The following is a 26700-nucleotide window of genomic DNA, read 5'->3' as shown; positions in this document are numbered from 1 at the left end:
TATGCAAACTACATTTAACCCATCCCAGCTTCCAAGCGCAAACTAGACATTAGATAGATAGCTTAATCATGAAAGTATTGAAATTCTCTAGTAACATTACTGTAGTACGTATGGGTTTCCCCAGTGAACAAGGCTATGTGGGTATGTGGACTCAGAATGAGTGGTGATGCTTGTGGAAGGGCCCAGTGGCTTTGTCCTGAGTTTTTGTTTTGTTTTGATGAACGAGTGAATGAAGCTGACATATACACTTCAATAAGAGCTTTACTCCTTACTCTAAAATCAAATTTTCTGGGTTTGTCACTAAACAGCCCACTTGGAATTAGCTCCTTGTCCTTGGAGGAGGAGAGTGGTGGCTGGGCGGGCGGGCGCAGTAAGGATTGGACTGTGCTTTACTCCCAGGCCCGCCGCTGCCTCCTCTTCTTGTCGATGTGCTTTAGCACATCAAATCTTTCCTGACTAGGAGGAGGTATGGAGCTGGCCGGATGGATGTGCGGTGTCCTCACAACGTGGTGGTCTCCTCTCCTCTCCACTCCTACAGTACCTTCCTCTCTTGTACTTGTCTCCTACAATCTTACAAATGTGAATATACTCAGATGAATCTAATTTTATAAAGTATAAAGATGATTGTAAATCGGACTGTATAATATACATACGTGTAAAGATATAATAAAAAATTAACTTGATCCCGCATTGCAGGCATTGTGGCTGTGGGTCTATGCTTTTAACATGAAAATGGTCTGTCATCTTGACTTGACTAATCTTTGAATGTGAAAATGACAAATGAAATGAAAGCATGGTTTAAAAATGTGGTTTATTTTTTAACAGAATCCCTTGCCAGATTCATGTCAGTATTGTAATATTATGGCATTAAATATTCACATTAATTCCCATTTTTAATCAATGTACAAAAAGCTAGCATGTATTAAACAAACTGAATTGAACAAGAAGGTAATAGACAGCTATACAAACTTCTTATAGAAGATGCAGTGGACATTTTGCTACTTCGTTAAAGGAAATATTACAGAAAGAAAAACCTCTCATACTATGACACTCATTCTCTACGGCACTAAACCGTTATCATTTACAAATAATCACCTCACACACAATGCAATTACTTTCCTTTTGAAATATTGAAACAAAGGCAATTATGATGTGTTGAATGACTTAAAAGAAGTTAATGCAAATGTGAAAAGGCACTGTATTATGAGTAGTAATAGTTAATAGTATGGCTCGGTCTTTATTTATGACTCAGCTAAATGGACACAGACGACTGATTTAACTGAAGGGCACTGATTTCATTTCATTGATATACACTAGTAAAGTAGTGATTGGTGCTGCTTTGCTTTGGATTGGTAGTGCTCAGTCCTCACCTTTTTTCTCAGTGAAACATCCCAAACATTCAACTGTTTCCTACATAGTGCAGTATGAAATGAATTTCTTTACACTTTCAACAAGTTCTTCAGTTCTGCATCCTATGTAGCACACAATACATTGACCACATGAACATTTTGGACATTAATTATTGTGTCAAGCACTGGCACTGCTGAGTTATTCTCTTTTCTCATGTGGTGCCATTGAAGGTATTCCGACGATGACTGTCGTCTGCAGAACCTGCACCCCAACTACGGTAGTCTATGTTAACAATCGCGTCTTCCCTCGTACTCTAAACAGATCATTTTTTTGAATCTCGTTTGATAATCACAGATATCACAGCGTTCAGAAACTCCACAACTTGAAGATGTATTGACACTGCTGACTGACTCCCTCCTTCCAGTCAGGAGCAGCAAGATGATGGGTGTGTGTGTCCATCAGGCTTGTACGAAATTCCGAATGGAAAGAATTTAATTTTAAAGTAATGTTATAATACGAACACTAGGTAGTGGTGTTCTATGTACTTTCAATGGGTGGTGTAGATTAAATTCAAAGAAATTCAAGGTAATTGCACCACCTAGTGTTCGTATTATGGCATTATTTTGAATTGAAATTCTTTCCATTCGGAATTTCGTACAAGCCTGGTGTCAATCCACAGGCATTCATTCATTCATTCATTCATCAGAGTTTAGCGTGGTCCTTCAGTAAGCTGTCCAGCTTCTGGCTCAGCATGATGTTGCCTTTCATCTTCAGCTTCCCTTCGAAGAACGCCTGGAGAGCGACAGAGAAAAAGAGCAAAAAAGGTCATTTGAAACTTTAGCAAACTTAAACTTAAGAAAACAAAACATATGAAATATCAGTATATGAGCAAAAAAATAGCAGTACAACATGAGTAACCAAATCATTTTTGCAAGAAACTGTGTCTATTGTATGCGTGCGCGCACGCACGCACGCACGCACACACACACACACAATATTTTACAAATATTGGATAACATGGATGTTATCGCAGCCCAACATGATTAACCACACAATTCTAGTAGATGTAATATTCCTATAAAAACAGACCCAATATGCATGATTTTTATTATAATAAATTATAATTTTTTTAATATCAATTCTGTGAAAAAAACAGATGCCATTCTGTGTTCTTTATTTAAAGATATTTCTTCAAAAGCCGAAGAAACATTGTGTAAAATGCTTTGTGTCGTGTACTTTGATTCAACAAGTTATTTGGAGAGACAATTGCATAAATTAGTGCAAAAGCTTGAAAAAACTAATTGATCTTTAAATTGAAAAGCTAAATCATGAGGAATAGACAACGAAGGACAGCCAAGAAAATAAATCGAAGGATATCCAGACTGGCAAAGACTCAAGAGCTCAAGCTCCACAACAGCTCAAGAGCAGCCAAACAAGACAATGAGTGCGTATACATGCAGTTCAGTATCCCGAATATGATCGGGATATTAAGTATCCCGAATTTGCGTTTGAGCATATAAACACTTCAGTATCCCGAATAAGCCCTTATTCGGGATACTGAGAAATCGGGATATGCTAGGTGGAGTATTCCGAAAGAAGGCGGGATACTGACGCTAAACACCTTATCCGGAATACAGGGGCTTCCCACAGAACACTGTTGCTGGTATCCAAGCTTTGAAGAGAATTCTATAACGGCCAAGAATGTAGACTGGGATATAACGTTCTGTGCTCATATAAACACCTTATCCCGAATATGATCATAATCGGGATATGCCTCATATTCGGGATGCTGAACTGCATGTATACGCACTCACTCTAAAGCTAACTGTGAGTTTTAAGAACTATACAAAATGTTTGTATAATTTTATGGACTATTAGGGCACACTGAGGAAGGCAGAACGCCGAAACGAAGTAAAGAAACCTATGCATGGTGCAAACTTTTCTCATTTTTCAGTTTTACATTATTTTGGTCAGCACTCTTAAAAGAAGAAAAAAATGTGGGTGAAGCCTGCTCCAACCTTTATGAACTATTACGGTATAACAAATGACTAACTGCACTATATACACTACCTTCTGTGGGTTGATTTTTCCCTGTACCACCTCCATGAAGTCCTGGTCTGAGATGGTGATGGTGACGTCAGCTTTGCCACTGTAAGGGCCCTTCACCAATGCTCCTGGCGGTGACTTCAGGTCGATGGCTGGTGGACCCAGAGAAAAGGAAGAAAGGGGATTTCAACATCAGAATGTTAACTTAGTCACATGTTCTCCTGTGGTACTGAAGAAAATGGTTGGAGGTATCTGCATCTTTTTATCATTTGTTGTTGTTGTTGTTATTGTTTTGGGCCATTTGTGCGTTCATTAGATATGATAGCTTAGAGAAGACGGGACATGATTGTGAGAGAGAGAGAGTCATGGAAGGGTTGGGAGATGACCCAAGTCGAACTCAATCCCTGGTCTCCATTAGCCTGATTATCATCGACTTTCAAATCTCTTCAAGACTTGGTCTGACCAAGAGCATAATTATCATTTCCCAAACAGCATTTCCCAAATGGCCTCCCTTGGTTTGCTAATGATTGTTTGCTTCCCAACAAAGTGTGAGGAGTTCCCGTATTTGCAGGAACTCAGAAAGTACTTGCATTGACTCCTGACCTGACTAGTAGCAACGCTGAAGCTGTTGCGTCACTAGGAGGGCACGGCCTGGCTAGGTCTCCATAGGCAACTTGCCCATATATGGGTACGACCTGTCAGAGCACTAAACACCATCACCCAATGTCGTGTGTGTGTGTGTGTGTGTGTGTGTGTGTGTGTGTGTGTGTGTGTGTGTGTGTGTGTGTGTGTGTGTGTGTGTGTGTGTGTGTGTGTGTGGACTAACCCCACTGTGAAACGGTCTGTCCTTCCTTGGTGATCTCCCAGAGAAACACAGCCTTGACCTTCTTGACGAGCTCGGCCCCCATGGTTTCCAGGCGACGGCCAATTTCAGCAAAAACCAAGTCACTCTGAAGCTCCTCAGCCTGAGAACATTAACCACCAACACCACACACACGTCACAACGGACCTTCGCATACGCCCCACCTCCAGGAGAAAGCAATGCGCTTTCCCTGCTATCAGCCTTGGCAAAACTTTTGTGAGATATTGAATGACGTCTTCTGACGTCATCATGAGGCCAAAAGCACAAGGGAGAACCGGACGGGAGTTTGAATAATGGAGTGGACCCATGAGGTACATACAGTACGTGAAGATCACAGATTCAGAATGGAAAAGGCAAATATCTATATCAGATTCCCCTTTTCTGCAAGGAAAGTTATGGTTGTGTAGAGATTTTGGCCATTAAATATGTTTTTCTCAGTTGTGTTGTTGTTAGTGAGAAAACATTTGTTTACTGACAGGTTAGGGTTAGGGATTAGCAATTCACTAGCTTTCTTATAATAGGAGTAAATGGGATGTCCTCAGAAATAATAATAATAAATGCGTGTGTGTGTGTGTGTGTGTGTGTGTGCGTGCGTGCGTGCGTGCGTGCGTATACCTCAACAGGTGCAGTGCCTGGAGCGACCTCTGCAGCTCCATGCAGATCCACATATGCCCCGGCCAACACCACGGCTCCCGTTTCCTTCACCTATAGTGACAGAACACGTAGAGGCACGTAGAGATCACTTGTGGTGAACTGACAGACAGTCAGAGAGTTGCAGGAGGCTGTGCGCAGTCACCTGACTCGCCAGATAGAGTGGAACGGGGAAAAGTAAGAACCCCCTTTGGAATTTAACATTTCTGTCTAAGTTGGTCATAAATATGGTTCGATTAGATCTTCATTAAAATCCACACTGTAATGTATAATGAACAGTGTCTGTTTTAATTAATACCCCCCCATACAAGGTTATCATATTTTCGTCCATTATATTTTAACTCTATCGTAATCTATACTACATTTGTCTAGCAGAGGCCACTAACTTATTGAGATTCAGTGGCAGTCAGAGTGTTGGTTTTTGATGTGTCTGTATCATGATCTCTAAATGTCACCTTGCACTGCAGGTGGATCCTGTCGCCTTCTTTCCACATCTCCGTCTGTAGGCTCTGGCCTGGAAGGACGGGTTTGACAAAGCGGACCTGCAACGGGATGAAAAGGTAACCAGAGAGAAGACAAAAAAAGAGGGACAGAGACAAACCGAGAAGGAGAGGGAAAGAAACACAAGCAAAGAGATAATCATGGTCCAAATACGCTCCATAACGGTATCTGAGGAGTGGAAAAGTACGAGAAAATTAAAAGCCGCAGGAAGTTAAAAAAAAATAAAAAAATAAGCATGTCGTTCCGTGCAATTACAACTGGTAGCTTCGATCTTTATCTGACCTTATCTTGTATTGCAGGAGACAACTGCTTTAAAAACCCTTCCACATATTTGATCCATCCATGTTCCAGTACATTGCATTCCAATGAGCATGCAAAACATCCGACAGATAAATCTGTTTATTCCTGAAGCGTAATATATAAATCACCTTGATGGCCTTGAATCTGGAGACGTCGTTGTCAGCAAAATGTTTTAGGACGTGTCGAGCCGCAAAGCCAAAGGAACAGAGGCCATGCAGAATAGGTGCTTTGAATCCTGACAAAAATGCAACACAATGCACCACATTACATTACATTGCCCCTAGTATCTGACAACTTCATCAAACACAATGACCTAGTTGTAAAGGTGGGATTCGAACCAGCATCCCTCCGATTTCCAGCCCTGCTCCCTAACCTATTTTATTTTTTATTTTATTATTATTTTTACCTTATGTTTTATCTTAATGTTTTAAATGTTTTTTGTCTTTCTTCTCGGTTTCCTTTCTTTTACATTTGTTAACTTTGTGAAGCACATTGAGTTGCACCTGTGTATGAAATGCGCTATATAAATAAACTTGCCTTGCCTTGCCTTGCCTTGCCTAACCATCAGGGCACCTCTGCTCAAACCTGGCCCTCTCCAGACTAACGTGGTTCCTCCTTACTCCACACACATTCATCTGGGAGATTACTGTACAGATTCACTGTCTGAAGGCCTGGCTTTATCAAAAATCCTTGCATGTGTTTGGAGAAGTCATTTGTCATGTAAGCATGTTACATGCAACTTTTGACATGGGTGTAAAAAAAAAAGAGATGCACATACCTCCCATGGCTGCGAAGTCTGGGTCAATGTGGAGAGGGTTCCAGTCGCCACTTAGCCTGTAGAGGGCTGCCTGCAAAATCATTACCGGTACATTACATTATATACACTTAGCTGACTCTTTTATCAAAAGCAACTGACAGTTGGGTCATTCCACGCCAAATCAACAGGAGCCTGCGCACTTAGGTCTCAAAAAATTCTGAAAATATTACCAAGTGTACCCATGGTACTTAAGAGAAACACTGTAAATTTATTTGAATGTAAGATGTATACTCTCCGTGTTACAGCCAATTTTACTGGGGGAGGGGGGTGCCAATTTTGTTCACATTCTTTTATTGTCAAAGTTCACAAGCCCGTTGCTCAATAACTAAACCATGTAGGAAGCTCAAATTTGGCATGCTGGTACATAGATAGGAATAGCTTGTTGCTAAACTGTCAGTTTTGGTCTGTATGATCCTGCATCGTCATAGCATTCCCTCAAAGATGATACAAAGTATACTGGAGTTTTTGGCTCTGCTCTGTTTAGGCCTTCAGAAGACATATTTGTGCCCAACATAGCCTCATGATTTTTTCCCCTTGTAGATACAAGTAGAAACACTCCCATAAAAATCTATAAATAGAAAGGAAACCCCATCAGTGTTTGACCAGAAGACCTCACAAGTCTGACAAATCATTTTGGGTGTCATTTTCAGAGCACCAGAACACCTTGTGGGATTGTCCACAGATTCTTATTTTATTATTTCTTCATTCTCCATGAAGTCTTCTTTTTAAAAATGCCAATGAGACTTGTAGGTCAGGCACAAAGAGTCATGTTGTTACTTTTTTTGACCAGCAGATGGCAGCGGAAGAAACGCATAGAAAACATATTGCTCTCAATGTGCATGTTGCCCATGTTCAGGTTGGAAATTAAAAAAGAAAACATCACATAAGACAAGTCTCATTGGCATTTTTAAAAAGAAGAATTCATGGAGAATGAAGAAAAAAAAAAAAAAAAAATCTGTGGACAATCTGATTTGTCAGACTTGTGAGGTCTTCTGGTGAAACACTGATGGGGTTTCCTTTCTATTTATAGCTTTTTATGAGAGTGCTCCTACTTGTCTCTACAAGGGGAAAAAATCAAGAGGCTATGTTGGGCACAAATATGTCTTCTGAAGGCCTAAACAGAGCACAGCCAAAAACTCCAGTACAATTTGTATCATCTTTGAGGGAATGCTATGACGATGCAGGATCATACAGACCAAAACTGACAGTTTAGCAACAAACTATTCCTATCTATGTACCAGCATGCCAAATTTGAGCTTCCTACATGGTTTAGTTATTGAGCTACGGGCTTGTGAACTTTGACAAAAAAAAGAGTGTGAACAAAATGGGCACCCCCCTCCCCCAGTAAAATTGGCTGTAACACGGAGAGTGTACATCTTACATTCAAATAAATTTACAGTGTTTCTCTTAAGTACCATGGGTACACTTGGTAATATTTTCAGAATTTTTTGAGACCTAAGTGCGCAGGCTCCTGTTGATTTGGCGTGGAATGACCCAGTTATTATCAGTACAGGGTATTGGTTACAGTCCCTGGAGCAGTGTGGTGCTGAGTGCCTTGCTCAAGGGCACCTCAGCCATGCGTGAGATATGGAGTGGACGGGTGGGATTCAAACCTGCAACCTTCTGATGCAGGTTGGGGTTGGACAATACTGTATGCATAACAGGGATGATGTAGTCAAAATACCCTGCCTAATAATTCTGCACACCTTGTAGTTCCTTAAAAGAGAAGACTCAATGTTGCCCCTCTCCTACATCGCCCTTGCCCTGACCTGCTTTATAATGGTAGGGGTGGTGCTGTGGAAGGCCTGAGTGTTCACAATACTGCAGCATTTCTCAATCGAGGAGAGGCCACTCTGCAGGGAAATGGCTGGAGCACAAATTTGAGGTTCTGAAAGGGCAGCTGTGATACGTTTCATGGTAACACCAAGAAGAGATGTATAGACCTATCCCATACAGACCATCCCTGACCAGGCGCAACCCATTTCAGAGAAAAAGTGCATAAACATTTGGGACATGGTGTATTATTTTCTATTCTATTCTATTCTATAACATCTGGTGAAAAGGTGAACAATAGAACTCAATCAGTCGAGAAAGTGGAGGAACACTACACTATTTTATGCTGTTCCATTTTATTATTTAATTCAAATATATCCTATTCTTCAAATCTATTCTATTCTACTCTGACACATCTGGTGAGGAGGTGAGCAATGTGTAGAGCTCAGTCAGTCGAGCAGTCTGCTTCACAACTTCACGCCATCAAAGAGATATAGGATAGAGAGCGGGGCGGTGATGAGGAGGGGATTTTTTCTGCTCCAGCAAGTGTTATTGTGTGTGTGTGCGACTGTGCGTGCGTGCGTGCGTGCATGTTGTGCTTGCCTGATTGCTGGAGGTTTCATCAGTCACCACCGCATCTGGAGTTCTGCTTGGTGCATCAACAGTGCTCTGAAGAAAAAAAAGTTATCATCATAAACAACCGACCTTAAAGACTTGAGAGAACCATATCTGCAGTCCCGCCAGCATCGTATGGGTCATTCTCATAGAGCAGCAGTCTAACATACCAGTACCTGATTGAATTTAAGGAAACTAAGGCCTTTTGTTGTAAAAAAAATGTTTCATTTTCACATTTGTGACTAACTATTTTATGGTATCACCTTTATTTTTATGCATGAAAATGAGTACAGTATTGTACAGAAATTGGAGTCACCTTCATGTACTGTGAAATGCAGACAGACACAAAGAGACAATGATTTTCTCACATGCATATAGAAATAATATGAGTATGACATGCAGTGGTATTTAAGTCGTCCACCTGTGTTTTTCTGCATACAGTAGGTGTGTGAGTGAGTGAGACAGACAGACAGACAGACAGACAGACAGACAGACAGACAGACAGACAGACAGACAGACAGACAGACAGAGAAACAAGAGAAACAGGAAAGGTGTCTCGCACAGGATTTTGGAAGCAAATTTGGAATGGGATTACGTTAAGCCAACGAACATTCAGTGCATGACTGTGGCAATACAATCTTAAGGGCGATCGTGTATAGTTATCTAAAGTAAATGGTAGACTCTACCTTTGCTTTGTCGGATGTTCTCCGTCCCCCGAAGCCCCCGGCTCCCACGATGAAGAGTGAAAACTGGTTATAGCACAGCAGCTCCTCCTCTCTGTACGTGTGCACTATGGGTGTGGAACCACACATCACACACACATATTAGTTTTCACATCTACCTTATTCTTATATGGTTATATCTACCATACCTTTTTCATATCTAGCATATCAGTAGGTTTCGTTATAACTGCAAATTATTACTATTATTTACTATAATACTATTATTACAAACTATTACTACTGCGACCAGGACTCCCTGGCAGAAGAGACTGTAGTCTCAATGGGACAATCCTGGCTAAATAAAGGATAAATGAAAAAAAATTGGAGTCGCCTCTTACATTCAGAAGATTTTTGACAAAGTACGCTTCAGCTTTGACTTTTGGACATCACACCCTATCTCTATAGTACACACAAGCACGCCAAATCCACCTCTTCCCTTTCCAACATGATTTGGTTTCGTCTCTTTTATATACTGTAGACAGGCCTCTGTTCTATAGTAACCCAGAGCCATTTGGGAAAGGTAAAAGGGTGAATCTGGTCTTTTTTAATCCTGAAAAAAGGGCCATTTCCTTGGCCCCTTTCACTGTGACATGCATACTCACCATCCAACAAGACGACAGCGCCCGATCCTTTATCCAGAACATCAGCAATCGACGCCCGCGAGGTGAGTGTTCCTGCAAAATCATTGTCATGAGAGTCAGTTCTCTCAGGTGGTGGGGTAAAGTAGAAACAATGGGAAGAGGTGGGAGGGAAGGATGGAAGAAGGAAACCAAATAGACTGGGGAGAGCAGTAGGAGCATGCATAACAACTGTACTACACAACACCATTGCAAAATTAGTGATGTAACTAGATAATAATCGAATTAATTACAGACTTTGAAATAATAAAATAATTAAATCTGATTATCTAATTTAATCTCGTTTTTATCATGCCCGTATGGGATATTTGGTATGAGAGAAAAAGTTGGGGAAAGGATGACATAGGCTACTCCATGACTTCAATAAACAAAACATACCTCCGATATAAAACAACCATCACATATCACAACAGCCATCCTAATATCTCAATAACACCAGAGAAAGGAAGACGACGGAAAAAAGAACAAACAGGAACGCGCCTATACTGTAAGCACACAAGACTGAGTGAGAGATGAGGTGCTTCCTTGTGTGGGAGACTGTTAGTGTTGACGATGGCAAAGTTGTGAGAAAGTCTCTTGTCTGGGATTGATAGATTTTAGATTGTTTATGTAATGCAGAGCATGTTAACGGAGTGTGGAGCGAAGACTGCACAATAGCCTATTGGACACATTGACACATTAACACACAGTGCAGTCCTCGGGAGGGAACGAGAAAGAAGAGGAGATGAAAGCTTAGCAGAGGGAAGAGAAGAGGAGCAAGGCAGTGGAGGAGAGGAGATGAGTGATGTCCCACCTGAGGCTGGGAGCGGTTTGAAAACCTCCAGGTACTGCTCCCCGTGCAGCAGCTGTGGTGCCCCCACAAACAAACAAACAGACATTTTGATAAACAGCGCACAAACAACAAGCACCTTTCACCATGGGCCTATACTAAGAAGCTGGTAAATCATCTAATAGAAGAGCCTGATTTACCTCTTCACTTAACCTGGTTTACTCCTGACCTGAACCAGCTTCTTATAATATAAGCCCCATGGCTTTGAATGTTTTATCTTATTTTTAATACTTTTTTAGTGTGTTTGTGTTAAGGGCTACAGAGGGGAAAGTAGCCATTTTGCAAATGATGGCATATTTACATTGATGCATTCACAGATGCAATATCACTAAACGACGAAAATTAAATTTAAAAAAATGAGAACTTCATTGCGAAGGTCATGTCTCACCTTGCCTGGTTAACACCAGACCTAATCACAAGTGAGAATTGTCTTTTAGATCGAAACGATTGTGTAGAACTAAAGGCAGTATGGGAGTTCCCAGGCTATGTCTCACCCTGGTCATGTCAAAATTGAAGCCCGGCACGGAGGCGAGTTCTCCACTCATCATGGAGGCCTGGGCGGGGATGACGGCGAAGGAGGGCAGCACGCTGAAGTCGGCGTGGTTCTCGTACAGGAACTTGAGGTGGTCGGGCTCTTTGGTGGACATGCCCACACCCAGAGCGTACAGAATGCACTCGATGTGGGAGTAGCTGAAGGTCATTTCCGGAAGCTTCTGCCCTATTGCATCCATCTACGAGGAATGGGGTAGAAGTTAAGCAGGGATTTGCCAGGTAGATCAGTGAAATACTCAAATCAAGCATGTTCTGCATTGACAGAAGGAAAGCGTGGTATGGGTTCTCGACTTTCTCAAGCTTGGATTTCCACCTTCTTCAATGACAAAAATGGTTTTGGTTCATAAAACTCTACAAAATGAAATGCAATATAAGGAGTAGTATCTTGAAAAGAAACCAATCCTGCACTGTGTATACACAGTGGATTATTCTCAGTGAGCAAGTTAGCAAGCCTTCCTGTTTTAAGACTAGTGTGTATGATCAATTGTATTCAGATATCATTGTCTTTGTGTGCACTGTTAACGGTGGTACTCAGGGTGAACAGTTGGGAAACACTTCACTTGGAATGCCACTTAGGTCCATCAGAAATGTAATGAAAAAATATTACAAGTCATCACTTGCAGTATTATGAAATGTCTTTCCAATAATGTAATGATTAGTATGCCAATAGTGTATTGCATTTATTTATTATACTGTAAGAAGAAAAATCTGCACTCACAAACTAAGTCTCATTATTTATTTATAGATTACCACCATATCCACCATGTCTTCTTTCAGTTGATACCTTTTATCTCGCACCCAAAGACATTCATTTTTTCCCAGAAGTTGAGCGCGTCCTCTGACAAAACTTTATTATACATTTGTATTTATTTATCGCCTATGCAATGGAGCTTGTGTATTTTGTCAGTTTACCATTAGCTTGCAGCCTCCCATTAAGTAGTCTCAACATACACATGTTCATTACTTCTCTATACAAAACTGACTTTCGGTGTCACTCAGATTTTTTGATAATGAGCTGCCAAACTTAATCTATATTTGCCATTTTAAATGCTTTTGTTACTGCGGATGTACATTTACTTTGTCTGAAAACATTGCTTCTACTACTATTTCTTTAAAGAGCAAAGACAAATGACAAGGTAAGACAGATAAGACAGACCAATGTGTGTTTTTCTACTGTGTTTTTACTCTTTTCATACCAAGTCATTACAATTGCAATAGCAAGACATTTTGACACTTTCCCAAGAAAAGGTCCACACAGGCGTCTGTTTAGAATAAAATTGGTTTGATGACAGCATTAAGGCAACACAGATACGGTATGACAAACAAATTAAAGGCTTTCCAGGCCCGGTGACAATTACTGTAAAGGTCTTGTTGGAAGCAAACAAGACATTTGAATAATGGTCTAGCAAATGACTGCATTTGCTCAAGACGTCACCTCAGACAGTTAGGAATGTATGAATGGTTAAGATGGGAAAATCATTCTAACATGTTGCTGCATTTTTTTTTCTTAACTAAGAAATATCAAGATGTGTAACTTCGCTTCACAGCCATAGATTTCACCATACTGATCTGCAAGTGGTTAAAGAATTAAATGCCAACTACCTTAAAATGTATGCAGCATTGTGCTGTCAAGACTTATCCAACATACCCTGTCCCAAAGAGAACTTGATCTGACTATTTTCTGAATCAGCTCATCGTAATAACAACACAAGTAATCAGACAGTGGAATTAAGCAATTAGTGAGATCACTTCTCCGCAAAGGCAGAAGGAATGCACTGAAAGGACTTTACTTTCTCTAGCCAGGACCTCTTCCTCTACCTTCTACATGTCAAAGTCCAGTGCAACCATAGATTACTGGGTTATCTATTTTTTTTTAAGTCAGACCACCCTCAATGGGTCTGTCGTTGAGATGCTGTGACCTAGATCACCAACATTTGGACTTCTGCTTCGCCACTTTTTTCCCGCTTATCACAGTTTTCACAATTTCTGCAAAACAAGAATGGCGAACAGACCAATGTCATTTTTTGACATGCAAATCTGACTCAAGTGTTTACATTTATTCCCCAGAACAGACCCCAGGATCTTTCCATTTTATTTTTAATATCATGGAGTATTGCTACCATCCACACCTAGATTTTTTTCAGGGATTAGTTGACTACACTATGAGTTACGCAGGCCCTTTTTATTTCCATTGTTAAGAAATGGAACCAAATAATATACAATTTAAACCAATTGGACTTCAGAGGTTATACTACTTGTAAATATATGACACTTCTGATGGATTGTAGTGGAAAATACAATTACATTCCAAGAAAGTCAAATGATGTACCAGAAGGTACATCTCTTAGTTCCTCCACTTTCTGTGTGTGTGTGTGTGTGTGTGTGTGTGTGTGTGTGTGTGTGTGTGTGTGTGTGTGTGTGTGTGTGTGTGTGTGTGTGTGTGTGTGTGTGTGTGTGTGCGCGTGTGTGCGTGCGTGCGTGCGTGCGTGCGTGCGTGTGTGTGCGCATGCCTGTGTGTGTGTGTGTGTGTGTGAGCATGCCTGTGTGTGTGTGTGTGTGTGTGTGTGATGTACTGTACTGTATAATACTAGTCATCTGCTGAGACTCCTGCAGCCGCAGGATGAGCTCCATGTGCACGGAGGAAGAATGACATCCCTAATGGCTACTTTTAGTCTTAGACGTTAGTCTATAATTCTAAGTCATAATAAATCGCGCGCGCGTGTGTGTGTGTGTGCGTGTGCGTGTGCGTTAGCGTTAACTCACAGGACTCGGTTCACGGGTGTCTGACTCCACCCTGGAAAGGACGTCGACTAAGGTCTGCAGAGATTCTGAGAGGGGGAAAGACAGAGGAGCGAGAGGCGAAGAAGGAGGGGAGATGAGAGGAGGAAGGCAGAGAGAGATACAGAGAGCGGTGTTAATTAGCTGCTTGGCTAATTTGGCAGATGATGGGGAGCAGTGCATTCTGAGGCCCCCACCTCCACTCCAGCACAGATGTTGGTAAGCAGCACTACAAAGACATGCAAATGAAGAGCCTCTCATCTGAAGAAACACACACTACAGTAGATCTGTCTGTTCAGCTTTCCACTCTTCCCTTCCCTTCCCTTCTCTCTCTGTCTCTCTCTCTGTCTCTCTCTCTTGCTCTATGTGATGTGATGCATATCCAGGGGGCTTGAGAGGAGGAAAGAGGGGAGGGAGAGAGAGAGAGGGAGGGAGAGGAAAAAAAGAGATAGAGTTGGAAAAGAGGAATGAGCACAGATGAAGCATTGTCACCATTGCTTCTTGTCATATTACCTACAGTAGGTTTCTGTCTTCCCTAAGACACACATAAGCCTACACTCTACTTCATGCATGCATGTGTGAGTATGACTACACCATGCTCTTCAATCACACCTGACCTCACCTACCCTACTACCATTAACACCAAAACGACCAAGAATGGCAAATTGTTTTAATCTGTTTTATAATGGTGCTTCTAATAGGGATGTAACAGTAGCCTGATAAGCCAGCCTAAATGGATTGGGCAAAACATTTTGCCGTCCAGCAGTTGGCGCTGGTTTTCCAGGCTAATGTAACGGGTACAGTAATGATCTTCAAAGTGCTGACAGTCTTTTAAAGGAATCTTCATGGGGAGATGGGCAAAGACTTGACAGAGATTGGTACAATATCGATGTTTTGTTCTGCATTTGTTATATTTAGCCCAATATGTTATCATAGGGTCTTTTGGTTTTTTAAATGGTAAGGATTTGGTTTTATACCCTGGATGTTGGCAGGTTTGGTGGCATCGGTGAAGTCGCAGATCTCCTCCCACTTGTCACGCACCGACTCTGGACTCATGACTTGGGTGGCACGCCGCAGGATGACGCCCTGGGTACGCTCCCACCGCACTGAAACACACAGCACACTGGCTCAACATTCATTCTTTCATTCACTAAAATTGCCGTCTGTCAGTGTTCCCGTTGACATGAATGAAGTCTCCATTCTGGGATTTTGGAAGTTGTACATGAATTATCAGAACACAATGTTGGAAACGGCTAAATCTGCAGTCACTAAATGCACGAAATTGCCAATTTTAGCCAAAAAAAACAAGAATTATTCAACTTCTTGCCCTCCAGCAAAGTTGTGTGATTGGGCAGCAACACACACCCCCAAACCAGTTTGGTTAAGCTACCGGTAACCAAGGCAGCGCTGAAATTTTGTAAACAAGACTACAGGCTGTGGCAAAAGCAATAAAACTCATCTTTTTCCCATAATGGGGTATTTCATGTACTAGGCTACATTCAGAATCAGATGACAGTTCAAGGTAATATAACTGAAAACAAGTTGCAAACTTCCACTTTCATGTTTCTATACGGTAATTTTGGTTCTAATTCTTATGAGGGAATTAGATGTTATCTTCACAGACAACATACAGGCATTCACTCTTTCCTTGATGTTTGTATTCTGTCATGCATTTTATTGTGGCCTGTGTGCGTGCGTGCGTGCGTGCGTGCGTGCGTGCGATTTTAAGATGAGCAACACGTGAATTCAGACTGGCATGTTAGTAACAGGTGCATGCTGGGTAGCACTTACATTTGCCAATCCAGCCAGCTCCCACCTGTCAAAGAAGAACAACAGCTGTAGTCACGTGGGTTAGCAGCCTTTCACAACACAATGACATCTACTCAATCAGCGATCGCATACTCTCTATGCTATTAACCCATTTTAACCGAAGCCTTTTTTGGGAAAAGGTGCCCTCTCCCTTTTAAAACCTAAATATATCTGCCTCCGAAGCACATAAAAACATGAAATAAGTTGCATTTAAAAGCTAGCACATTCATTTAGCACTAGAATATATTCATTTAGCTATAACACCCACATTTGTAATAAAACAGCTCAAATTTCAAGAACTTGAATGCAGCGTATGTCGCTCCAGGACACAAAGGGTTAAGAATACATTAATGGTTATGTTTCTCAAGGTGCCCATATTCTAGTTTTGTAAGTTTGCTTGTCTGTTCTGTATTCCTACATGCATGAGACACCACATAATAATGTAACTGCTTAAAGGGACACTGTGCACTGTGCAGGAAATGGACAAAAAAGGTACTGCAAGTATGCTGCTCATTGAAACTGGGCTGCCTATTGCCAAATTGGATCTTTACATGAAAGTGTATGGCTATTTTGGGAAATTCAAAATGGCGAACCATGGAGAAGATCCCCCTTTTCATGTATGAAAAGTACAATTTTTAGAGTCATAATGAATACTAAGAATTTGATGGTGGTGGTAAGTATTCATGAAAAAGGTAACATTAGTGAATAGGCAGAATGAATTCTGGAAATAAACAACTAAAAATCTCACACAGTGTCCCTTTAAAGGAGCACTTCTGCCAATTTTAATATGCTGCTGTATTGCTCACACTACCCTTGACTTGTCAGTACCCGGTGATGCTGCATTTTTTGGCTCAGCCCTTTCCGAGATATGAGATATTCTAATGGGGGCAGCTTTTTGTTTACATTTTAAAAAATCTTAACATAGGCATACTCCAAATATTTTCCCAAAAGCTGTCACTGTTTGCTAGTTGTCTGCTGATGTTGCATAACCTTTTGGATGTTTATGGGAATTAAAATAATAATAATAATAATAATATGTAAACAAACACATTCCACCATTACAATGACCAGGATCTCGGAAAAGGCTGACGAAAAAAGAAAAAAAAAATCTCAGGTACTGACAAGTCCAGGGTAGTGTGAGCATTACAACTGCATGTTGAAACTGGCTGAAGTTATAAGTTATATAGTTATACATTTGTAACAGATAATTTCAGCTTGATAATGCATGTGTGCGCACAAATATGCACATTTAAGATTGTTCCGTGTAGGTTTTCATTTGTGTCTGCATGGAAGTCAAAGGGAGAGAGACTGAGAAAGACATCATCTTAAACTGGCATTTCTGTGCTCCACTGCGTACCTCAAACAAGCCTCCGTTCTCTTGGCAGTCACTGTGACACAACCACATGACGAGGGGTGCCACATACTCCGCCTTCAAAGATGCCACCAGATCTGAGAGAGAGAGAGAGAGAGAGAGAGAGAGAGAGAGAGAGAGAGACAGAGAGAGAGAGAGAGAAAGAAAGAGAGACAGAAAGAGAGAAAGAAACAGAGACAGAAACAGAGACAGAAACAGAGAAATGAAGAGAGAAAGAAAGAGATAGAGAGAAAGAAAGAAAGAAAGAAAGAAAGGAAGGAAGAAAGAAAGAAAGAAAGAAAGAAAGAAAGAAAGAAAGAAAGAAAGAAAGAAAGAAAGAAAGAAAGAAAGAAAGAAAGAAAGAAAGAAAGAAAGAAAGAAAGACAGAGGGAGAGGGAGGGTGATCAGTCAGAGCAATTGTGCAGGCAGAGGTTGACAGACACTCTGACAAACCTCTTACACAATCAGAGAATCAGGATACTCTGCAGAGACAAATGGGACCGTCAGTGTGTACAACATGCGCCATTTCAGCAAAGAGCCTGAAAACTACTCAGTATGGATCTGTATGTGAGAGTGGGCAAAGAAAAGAAAATAAAACAAAAGATCGGAAAGGCAGAGAGAAAGAGACACCGTTGTGCTGCTACTCTCAAGACAGCCTTCATCAACTGAATGTGTGGTGGTTGTATATTTTGTAGACTGTGAAGATAAATTGCTTTCAAACGACTAAGGAAATAAAGTCAACACAATAAAAATCACATAAACTAACACATTACAACAGCAACGTGGAAAGGTTCCTAATTTCCAGCTAAAAACATCTTACTGAAAGTCCCAACTTCACCACTGATATTGAGAACACATTTTGTTTTTTAAACCACCATGATTTAGATGCTAATTTATTTACTTATTTCCCAACTCATTTATTTTGCCCACCAGCCAAACGTGCCTTGAAAACACTGCCGTGAAATGATGTGCTTCTTAACACAAATTCCTCCTGATAGAAACCTAATATTTACTCTCGACAGGCAAACTGGAGGGCAGACCGCAATGTTCCAACCTCAATCTCTGGGATATGACTATTGTAGTATTGTCTGATATTGTATGAGCTCTATTGTTATCAATATAGAAGATTATGGTTATGAATACCATTGAAAATAACGTCCATTTTCCAACTGTAAGTGAATACAAACCTCAAATGCTTAAAGGGACACTGTGTGAGATTTTTAGTTGTTTATTTCCAGAATTCATGCTGCCCATTCACTAATGTTACCTTTTTCATGAATATTTACCACCACCATGAAATTCTAAGTATTCATTATGACTGGAAAAATTGCACTTTTCAGACATGAAAAGGGGGATCTTCTCCATGGTCCGCCATTTTGAATTTCCAGAAATAGCCATTTTTAGCTGCAAAAATGACTGTACTTGGGCCATACTAGAAAATATTACTTTATTACTTAGTAAACTATCATGAAAAGGTCAAATTTGGCAATAGGCGACACAGTTTCAATGAGCAGCATAGTTGCAGTACCTTTTTTGACCATTTCCTGCACAGTGTCCCTTTAATGTTATGGAAGAGGGTCTGCTACTTCACTTGAGATTCTTGGAGGCATGGTGGTCTTGGTGTGTCGTGAGCATGCAGTGGAGGCAATAGTGTTGCAGCCAAACTATTTAAAACTTCACGTCACACAATTCTCCCCCAAATGCACACACACACACACAAACAATTCTGGTGAAGGGGACAGCATATTGAAAATGTTGACAGGTATGGCTGCAAGCCATTTACACTTCCCTTGAACCATTTACCCTATATTGTAAAGTTGCCTGATGAAGGTCGGTAGAGTAGACACATCATCACAATCAAAACTCTGAGGACAACTGAGGACACTGATCACTGATGAAGATTTTCTTTGATGTGGAGCATTGAGAGAGTGTAGGACCCACCTGGAGGCATGACTGTCTCGGTGAGTCGGGAGCCTGCGGTGGGGGCGATGGTGTTGCAGTGGATGTTGTACTTGTGGCCCTCGATGGCCAGCGTGTTGGCCAGGCCCAGCATACCCAGCTTGGCCGCGCTGTAGTTGGCCTGGCCAAAGTTACCGTAGATGCCCGCAGCCGAGGACGTCATGATAATTCTACACACATTGAGGAGAAGCATAGTGCAATTAGATAATATTATATTGAATAAATAGATCATTTATTATAACATAAATGAGACCTAGGCTAGCTTGAAGCTTCATTCAACTGCATATTGAAGGAAAAAGTTTGATATTTGGTGTTCTGTTTATCAAATGGCAGAATAATGTGTTTGTGTGTGTGTGTGTCTGTGTGTAAAACAAGACATTGCAAACATTATACACCAAAACATATTTTTTCAGCACACTGCAGGTAGGACTACACTACCTGCCAAACTTCTGCTTCTTCATATGGTCCCATGCAGCCCGCGTGACTTGGAATGAGCCTCTGAGGTGGACTCTGTGGATAAGGTCTGGTGGAAACACACACATTTGGACTATTATTTAGAGCACAGCAGCAGCACATGCAGTGATGGGCAAGTATGACTTCAGAAGCTAAACTAGTACATATGTACAGTATGCTGCTAGAATCTACATATTTCAATTATCTATATAATTTAAAGAATCTCTTGTAGAAGTGAATGAAGCACACAGGTGTAATCCGGAGATTTGAAATATCTCATGACAGATTGTATCTTATGACTTCAAGTTATCCTTCCTTCGATGACCACATACATAAAAAATAGGGAAATGCATGTAAATGCATGCAACACAGCAGTGGATTTCTTAAAGACAATGGTCAATATAGTAGTGTGGTAGGTGATGACTTCATTTACAATCAGCAGAAAGCAAATGCAGTTTTGTGTCACACTTACCCCAATCCAAGTCACTGGTTCTCCCAAATGATCTATCTCGGAGAATCCTAAAACACCAACCAGAGACATCAATATCAACACTCATTTCAAGAAACAAAAAAACAGATGGATATATGCTGTTGATTCTGACCGAATATCATGCTTCAGGCCATATTTGTCGAAATTGAGATAATGTCTTCAAGAAAGTGAATTACATTTAAAAATAAAAAGTACTCACCCTGCATTGTTTATGACCACATCTGTCGATGGAAATAAAAGCTGTTATGCAACATAAATGATCTTGTGTGGTCTTTTAAATAAGTTACGCAGTATAACCAAGCCGATACAATAAAGGTGTGCCTTGGATTTCTTCCAATTTCAACACTAGTGTACACCAACATACAGTACCTATTCGGCCAAAAGCCTCCAGCGCTGACTGAATCAACTTCTCTCCCTCCTCCACGGAATCTGCAGAGTAATGATATTCAAACTCATCACAGGATGAAAGTGTGACATACTGTAACAAATTTGCAGCAACTCTGTCAATGGCTACGTTTACATGACGTTTTTCGGTAACACTTTATAATAAGTACCCCTTTTTAAGCATAAGTTAAGCCTTATTTTAACATTAGTTAACCCTTAGTGAATCACGAGTTAGTCATTATGTAAGTATTATTTCTCATTTCTTAATCATTAACTACTACCGTTAGTAAATGGTTTGTGTGTGCTGATGTAACTGTTCGCTAAGCAAAGTTAAGCCTTAGTCAAGCCTTATTTTAGCATTAGTTAACCCTTAGTGAATCACAAGTTAGTCATTATGTATTTCTTGGTAATTATTACATACTGTTAATTAATGATTCGTTTATGGTGATTGAACTTTCTGCTAATCATTAGTAAACCATCATTAAAATGTCAGATAACCCTCCTTTATTTCTGAAAAAAAAAACATTATCTCTTTGTTGTCTCCTACCACCTAACCATTAACAAGTATTATTATATGGTTGTGACGTCATCTGTCGAATGCTCCATTCATTTCAACGGGGCTCCCCAACGTTCGGACGTCTGTTATTTTTCGATAACGGACGGGTTGGTCTATAACAGACCGCTGTCAATGGCAACAAGACTTTTCACTGCTAAAGCGACTTTTCAACAAGACTCTAATCAGCTGCTGTGATAGACAGCACCCCTTGTCCTGGCTACCGCTGTCAATGGCAACAAGACGTTCACTGCTAAAGCCACTGGCTTGTATACAAGTCAGTGGCTAAAGCGAATGTTTCATATCACTCCGCAGGGGGTCCGGTCTTTTTTGTCACTTAATCAGCTGCTGTGATAGACAACACCTGTTGTCCTGGCTACCTAGCTGTTGCCTAGCGGTGTTCCACAACGGCACTGTTTTGTTTTGCGCAGCAACAATCTTAACATTAAATAGGCCTAAAGAAATGTCCCCGCCATGTGTGAATCATTTAAGTATATCCATATAATAAGCGGGTTAACTTTCGGCGAGTCGGTCGCTTTGTGGAATAGCAGCACTTCAGAGAGAACAAGACCCCTCCGCTCCGCGTCGGGGTCTAAAGATTCTCTCTGTCGTGCTGCTATTCCACGGTAGCGACCTTCTCGCCGAACGTTAACCCTTACGTATTAGGCATGTATGGTAATGGTTTGTAAACTCTTGCTTTAGCATCAGTGAAATCTTAATTAACCCTTTTGTGATGACTGGTAACATGGCAAACAGTAAGTTGAGGCTCATGTGACTGCCCCTCATGGATGTTTCTGGACATTAACAAATGTCTTGTTAAGCATTGCTTAAGCATTATCAAGGATTTATAACCCATTACTTAAGTATATCTGGGGAACTGTTCTAAAGTGAAAACCTGTTAAGGCTTTACAATACATTAACAAATGACTTGTTAAGCATTGCTTATGGATTATCAAGGAGTTACAACTCATTGCTTGAGGCGGTGGTAGCTCAGATGGTAGAGGAGCCGTTCAGCAACCCAAAGATTTCAGGTTCGAGCCCCGCTCGGCCTGTCTCCATCGTTGTGTCCTTGAGCAAGACACTTAACCCCAAGTTTCTCCTGGTGGCAGGGTGGTACCCTGCGTGGCAGCCACGGTCACCGCTGTGTGAATGTGAGGGTGAATGTGAGGCATACACATACACATAGTCCATTTACCATTACTTAAGCATATCTGGGGAACTGTTCTAAAGTGAAAACCTGTTAAGGCTTTACAACACAACACCAATTGACTTGTTAAGCATTGCTTAAGCATTATCAAGGATTTATAACCCATTACTTAAGTATATCTGGGGAACTGTTCTAAAGTGAAAACCTGCTAAGGCTTTACAACACATTAACAAATGACTTGTTAAGCATTGCTTATGGATAATCAAGGAATTACAACACTTTATTATCAAGTCATTTGTTAATGTCCAGAAACATCCATGAGGGGCAGTCACATGAGCCTCAACTTACTGTTTGCCATGTTACCAGTCATCACACACTAACCATTACAAAAGGGTTAATTAAGATTTCACTGATGCTAAAGCAAGAGTTTACAAACCATTACCATACATGCCAAATACTACTTGTTAATGGTTAGGTGGTAGGAGACAACAAAGAGATAATGTTTTTTTTTTTCAGAAATAAAGGAGGGTTATCTGACATTTTAATGATGGTTTTCTAATGATTAGCAGAAAGTTCAATCACCTTACATAATGACTAACTCGTGATTCACTAAGGGTTAACTAATGTTAAAATAAGGCTTAACTAAGGCTTAACTTGTGCTTAAAAAGGGGTACTTATTATAAAGTGTTACCTCAGTTTTTCATTCGGAATTAATCATTCAGAATGAAATAGTTCCGTCGAGTTTGCTTTGATCTTTCATTTAATTCCGAATTGTGAAGTGTTTACATGACGTTTTCAAAGCGGAGGCTTCATTCAGAATTAAAGGGAGTTCATTCTGAATTAAATGTGTCATGTAAACGTAGCAAATGTTATACACAGACTATAAAAACACTGAGACATTAACTGCACGTGTCGTGTGGGGACAAACTTGCCTGGTTAACACCAGACCTAATCATAAGTGAGATCTTTCAGATCGAAACGATTGTGTAGAACTAAAGGCAGTATGGGAGTTCCCAGGCTAGGGACAAACAGCTATACATGTAAAGATCACTCAACACAGTTTTTTGGAAAACTACTTGTCAGACTAATGGGCCCTTTTCACGTGATCAGACCCCACATATTGACACAAAGCACTCAATAAAATACTCACCATAGTTGGCCACGGCCTTCCCGCCCTTGGCCTTGATCTCCTCCACAACTTTATCAGCCGCTGCCGAACTTTTCCCTCCTCCCTTGATATCTCCTCCAAGGTCATTCACTGGGAGGAGAAGCAACATGACACCTGTTACTATCTACTTACTACAAAAATCTCCATTTCTGTCCTAATTAAAACGTTCTACAGCTAGTATAACAGGCCTGTTGTGACTTCTGAAATCAAGTGATTAACATACTTACGTAGAAGTCAGCATGCCACAACAAATACTGCTGCTAGAACGTGGTTGTTCATTTAGGGCTCAGCAATTAAACTTACATGTATATATCGGCCCATTTGTGTTGTGTGCATTATAAACTGATTGATATTATATAGTACAGTGGGCCTACAGCTGTTTACATTGTCTTAAAAGGAAGTGCTAGAGAAGGGTATAGTGGAAACATATCCTAAAATAACCTCTAAATTTCAATGAACGTTAGTGAACTGTGACAAGATTGGCAAATATTTACAAATCATGTTTAAGTAAGTTCAGTTAAAGGACTAGTTCAGTCAAAAAAGAACCAAACACCCCATGTTCAGGTGTTGTTTATGACCTTAAAGGCTATGTTTAGACAGGAAACTGGCCATTTAAAAATACAAGTTTTTTTGATATTCAATTTTTAATTTTCCAATGTATCATAATTCATATTCTGAAGGTTGTTGTATTCCATGCGGTTTGAGTAAGTTGTAGAGCCAGAAAAGAGCTTTCAGACAATACCTCAGACGTCCTTTTGTGACTTACACTGCCTGATATAATCAAGGCTGAATGCATAGTGTCCTACCCTCATATGTAAACCTTTGCTAGTCTGTTTCTCCCTTAATATTGGTGTCAGATTCACACAAATGCAGTTCTGGGGTGCTAACTTGCTCCACAGCAAGTATGATTGAAATCCGTGTCGGTCGGGTCCCAAAGTGTCTGTTTTCACGTGAAATGACCTATTGACATACCTACTACAGCGGCTCCTCTTTCTGCAAAAGCCAAAGCATACTCCCGGCCAAGCCCTGGAATCAGAAAAGAGCAGTGAAAACAATTACTAGACTGCATATTTTGGGTGCCAACTGCCATGGATCTCTAGTGAATACGTGAATGCTACACGTATCCTGGTTGTTATTAACACTTTGACCTGCCTTTTTAAAATAAAAAATAAAAAACCCATACTGATCATGTATCTACAGCGTTTCAAACTAGGCTACGTGTGAGTAACCAGTAAAAAAGTAATTAATTACTGTCATACATTACTTTTTGCTGTAATTCTATTTTACTGTTACCTGGATTTTAATGATGTTCAGTGTGATGGGTCAGATAAAAAAGCTATTTTTGAACCTGCTACGTTTTGGTCTGCATGCTGCCGAAACACCTCCTGGATGGGAGGTGAAAAAGTCATCACACGTGACTTTGATTTATATTGTAAATTGCCAGATTCATATTTAGTTATTTTGGCAAGAGTAACTAAAATAATGCTGAAGTATTGCAATGCATTACAATATTACTATATTCATAATGTAAGGCCAGGGAATACTTTGATAAGACAGTAACATGTAATCAGTATAATGCGTTACAATCTTTGAGTAACTGTCCCAACACTGGTTATAACAAGTGAGTGAACTGAACTACTCGTACAACACAATGCAACACAGTAACAGTGTTTGGCCTCTCAAGGGAAACATTGTATTTTGCAACTCTTGGGAGCCAAATTTTGCAGTGGTGATTTCAGAACCGAGGCCATTTAGTTCTAAACGTTTGATTCGATTACATTTTCGTTCTATTACTAGTTCTACCAAATATTTTATCCCAGATAGAACTTCTCTGATTCTACCATGTTCATGAATCATGACAGAGCTCTCTGAAGTGCATAACCTTTGGCCGACTTATTGGCTAACATTAGCACAGCCACAGGACAAAGTACTCGTCGTCATGTAACCTGTCTTCAACAAAACTGATAAAGGTTGTACTTCATTGCACTAAACAAAATGGACAAACTTGATCTGGCTACGCTGACTTGACAGCAAGTTCCAAGGACTTGACAGCAAAATGTTGTGCCCCATTGATGAAACAGTAGTTCTAGTGCTAGCTAGTAGGTAAGGAGGCTACGAATATTCAGCAACTTACCTCCACCAGCTCCGGTGACTAGCACGACCTTCCCATCAAAAGACAGAGGCGCTGACATGTCCAAACGGTGTCTTCAATCCTGGTTTAAGACAGGAACTTACAAACGAATGCATGCACAAAAAAATGATGCACTTCAGACTGGCGTCTTCTGAAACTGTTTTCTTTGCGACAGGGGGTGTAGTAGTCGACGTCTCATGAACGTCTTTACATCATGGATCACATGACACCATAGACGTGTGTTTCTGAGGACGCCTCATCTGACAGGCGCTGCACAGTGCACACTTCTCTGGTGAATGGCTTGTTCAGGCCCTATAGGCTAATGCGCCAACATACTTGTTGTACAGAAAAACTAGCAACTACAGTCTGTTTTTAAATACTGCGAGTGTGTTTTGTGTGCAGTTTGTGCAGTAGCATGAAGCCTAATGTTAAAATGCTGTCAGTGGAAAGGCGTGTATAGCCATGCAGTAGGTCACTTCAGAGTCTGCAGTGTTAATTACCTTCTTTGATAATATTTACTGTTGTCAGTTGGTTAATTCAATTATAACCTTGCTAACAGTGGCCTACTTCCACAAATCCACAGCAATATTTTAATAACCTTGATTAGCCTAATGAATGTAGCAAAGACGACTAGGGCTACACCTCCCATCACTAATTGAATGCTCAAATGTTGAATTTCAAGTAGAAATGTGTGGGCCCCCATCACATGGAAACTACTGCTGATTTGTGCGTGTTGACATGAAGATGTAGGCTAGGCCTACTCAACATTTTCAGATAGGGATGGGGAGGGGACTCTGTTTCACTCGAGGGGCCGCTTCAAA

General features: G+C 40.6%; 1 protein-coding gene across 1 annotated transcript; it reads right to left on the bottom strand.

The window, feature by feature from the left end:
- Positions 1-792: 792 nt before the first annotated feature.
- Positions 793-26078, bottom strand: hsd17b4 (hydroxysteroid (17-beta) dehydrogenase 4). The gene is made up of 24 exons (XM_063194803.1): positions 25883-26078; positions 24721-24774; positions 23731-23838; positions 20866-20925; positions 20696-20717; positions 20479-20525; positions 19992-20076; positions 19536-19723; positions 17601-17692; positions 16226-16250; positions 15412-15540; positions 14420-14484; positions 11599-11835; positions 11069-11120; positions 10240-10311; positions 9602-9705; positions 8904-8969; positions 6489-6558; positions 5839-5945; positions 5365-5451; positions 4874-4963; positions 4223-4361; positions 3421-3548; positions 793-2142 (listed from the first exon to the last, which is right to left on the bottom strand). The coding sequence occupies exons 1-24, from the start codon at positions 25938-25940 to the stop codon at positions 2053-2055; spliced, it is 2175 nt and encodes a 724-aa protein (XP_063050873.1). The 5' UTR covers positions 25941-26078; the 3' UTR covers positions 793-2052.
- Between the last annotated feature and the right edge of the window lie 622 nt (positions 26079-26700).

The sequence above is a fragment of the Engraulis encrasicolus genome, chromosome 3 (genome assembly GCF_034702125.1).
Source record: "Engraulis encrasicolus isolate BLACKSEA-1 chromosome 3, IST_EnEncr_1.0, whole genome shotgun sequence".
Taxonomy (NCBI): domain Eukaryota; kingdom Metazoa; phylum Chordata; class Actinopteri; order Clupeiformes; family Engraulidae; genus Engraulis; species Engraulis encrasicolus.
The sequence above is the reverse complement of the archived record's forward strand: the minus strand, read 5'-3'. Positions and strand labels throughout refer to the sequence as shown.

Coding starts and splice junctions, on each gene's coding strand:
- hsd17b4 (XM_063194803.1), bottom strand. CDS start 25,940: ATGTCAGCGCCTCTGTCTTTTGATGGGAAGGTCGTGCTAGTCACCGGA. Junction 8,970..9,601: donor GAACATCCGACAAAGCAAAG/GTAGAGTCTACC, acceptor TTTTTTCTTCAG/AGCACTGTTGATGCACCAAG. Junction 3,549..4,222: donor ACAGACCGTTTCACAGTGGG/GTTAGTCCACAC, acceptor TGGGTCCACCAG/CCATCGACCTGAAGTCACCG.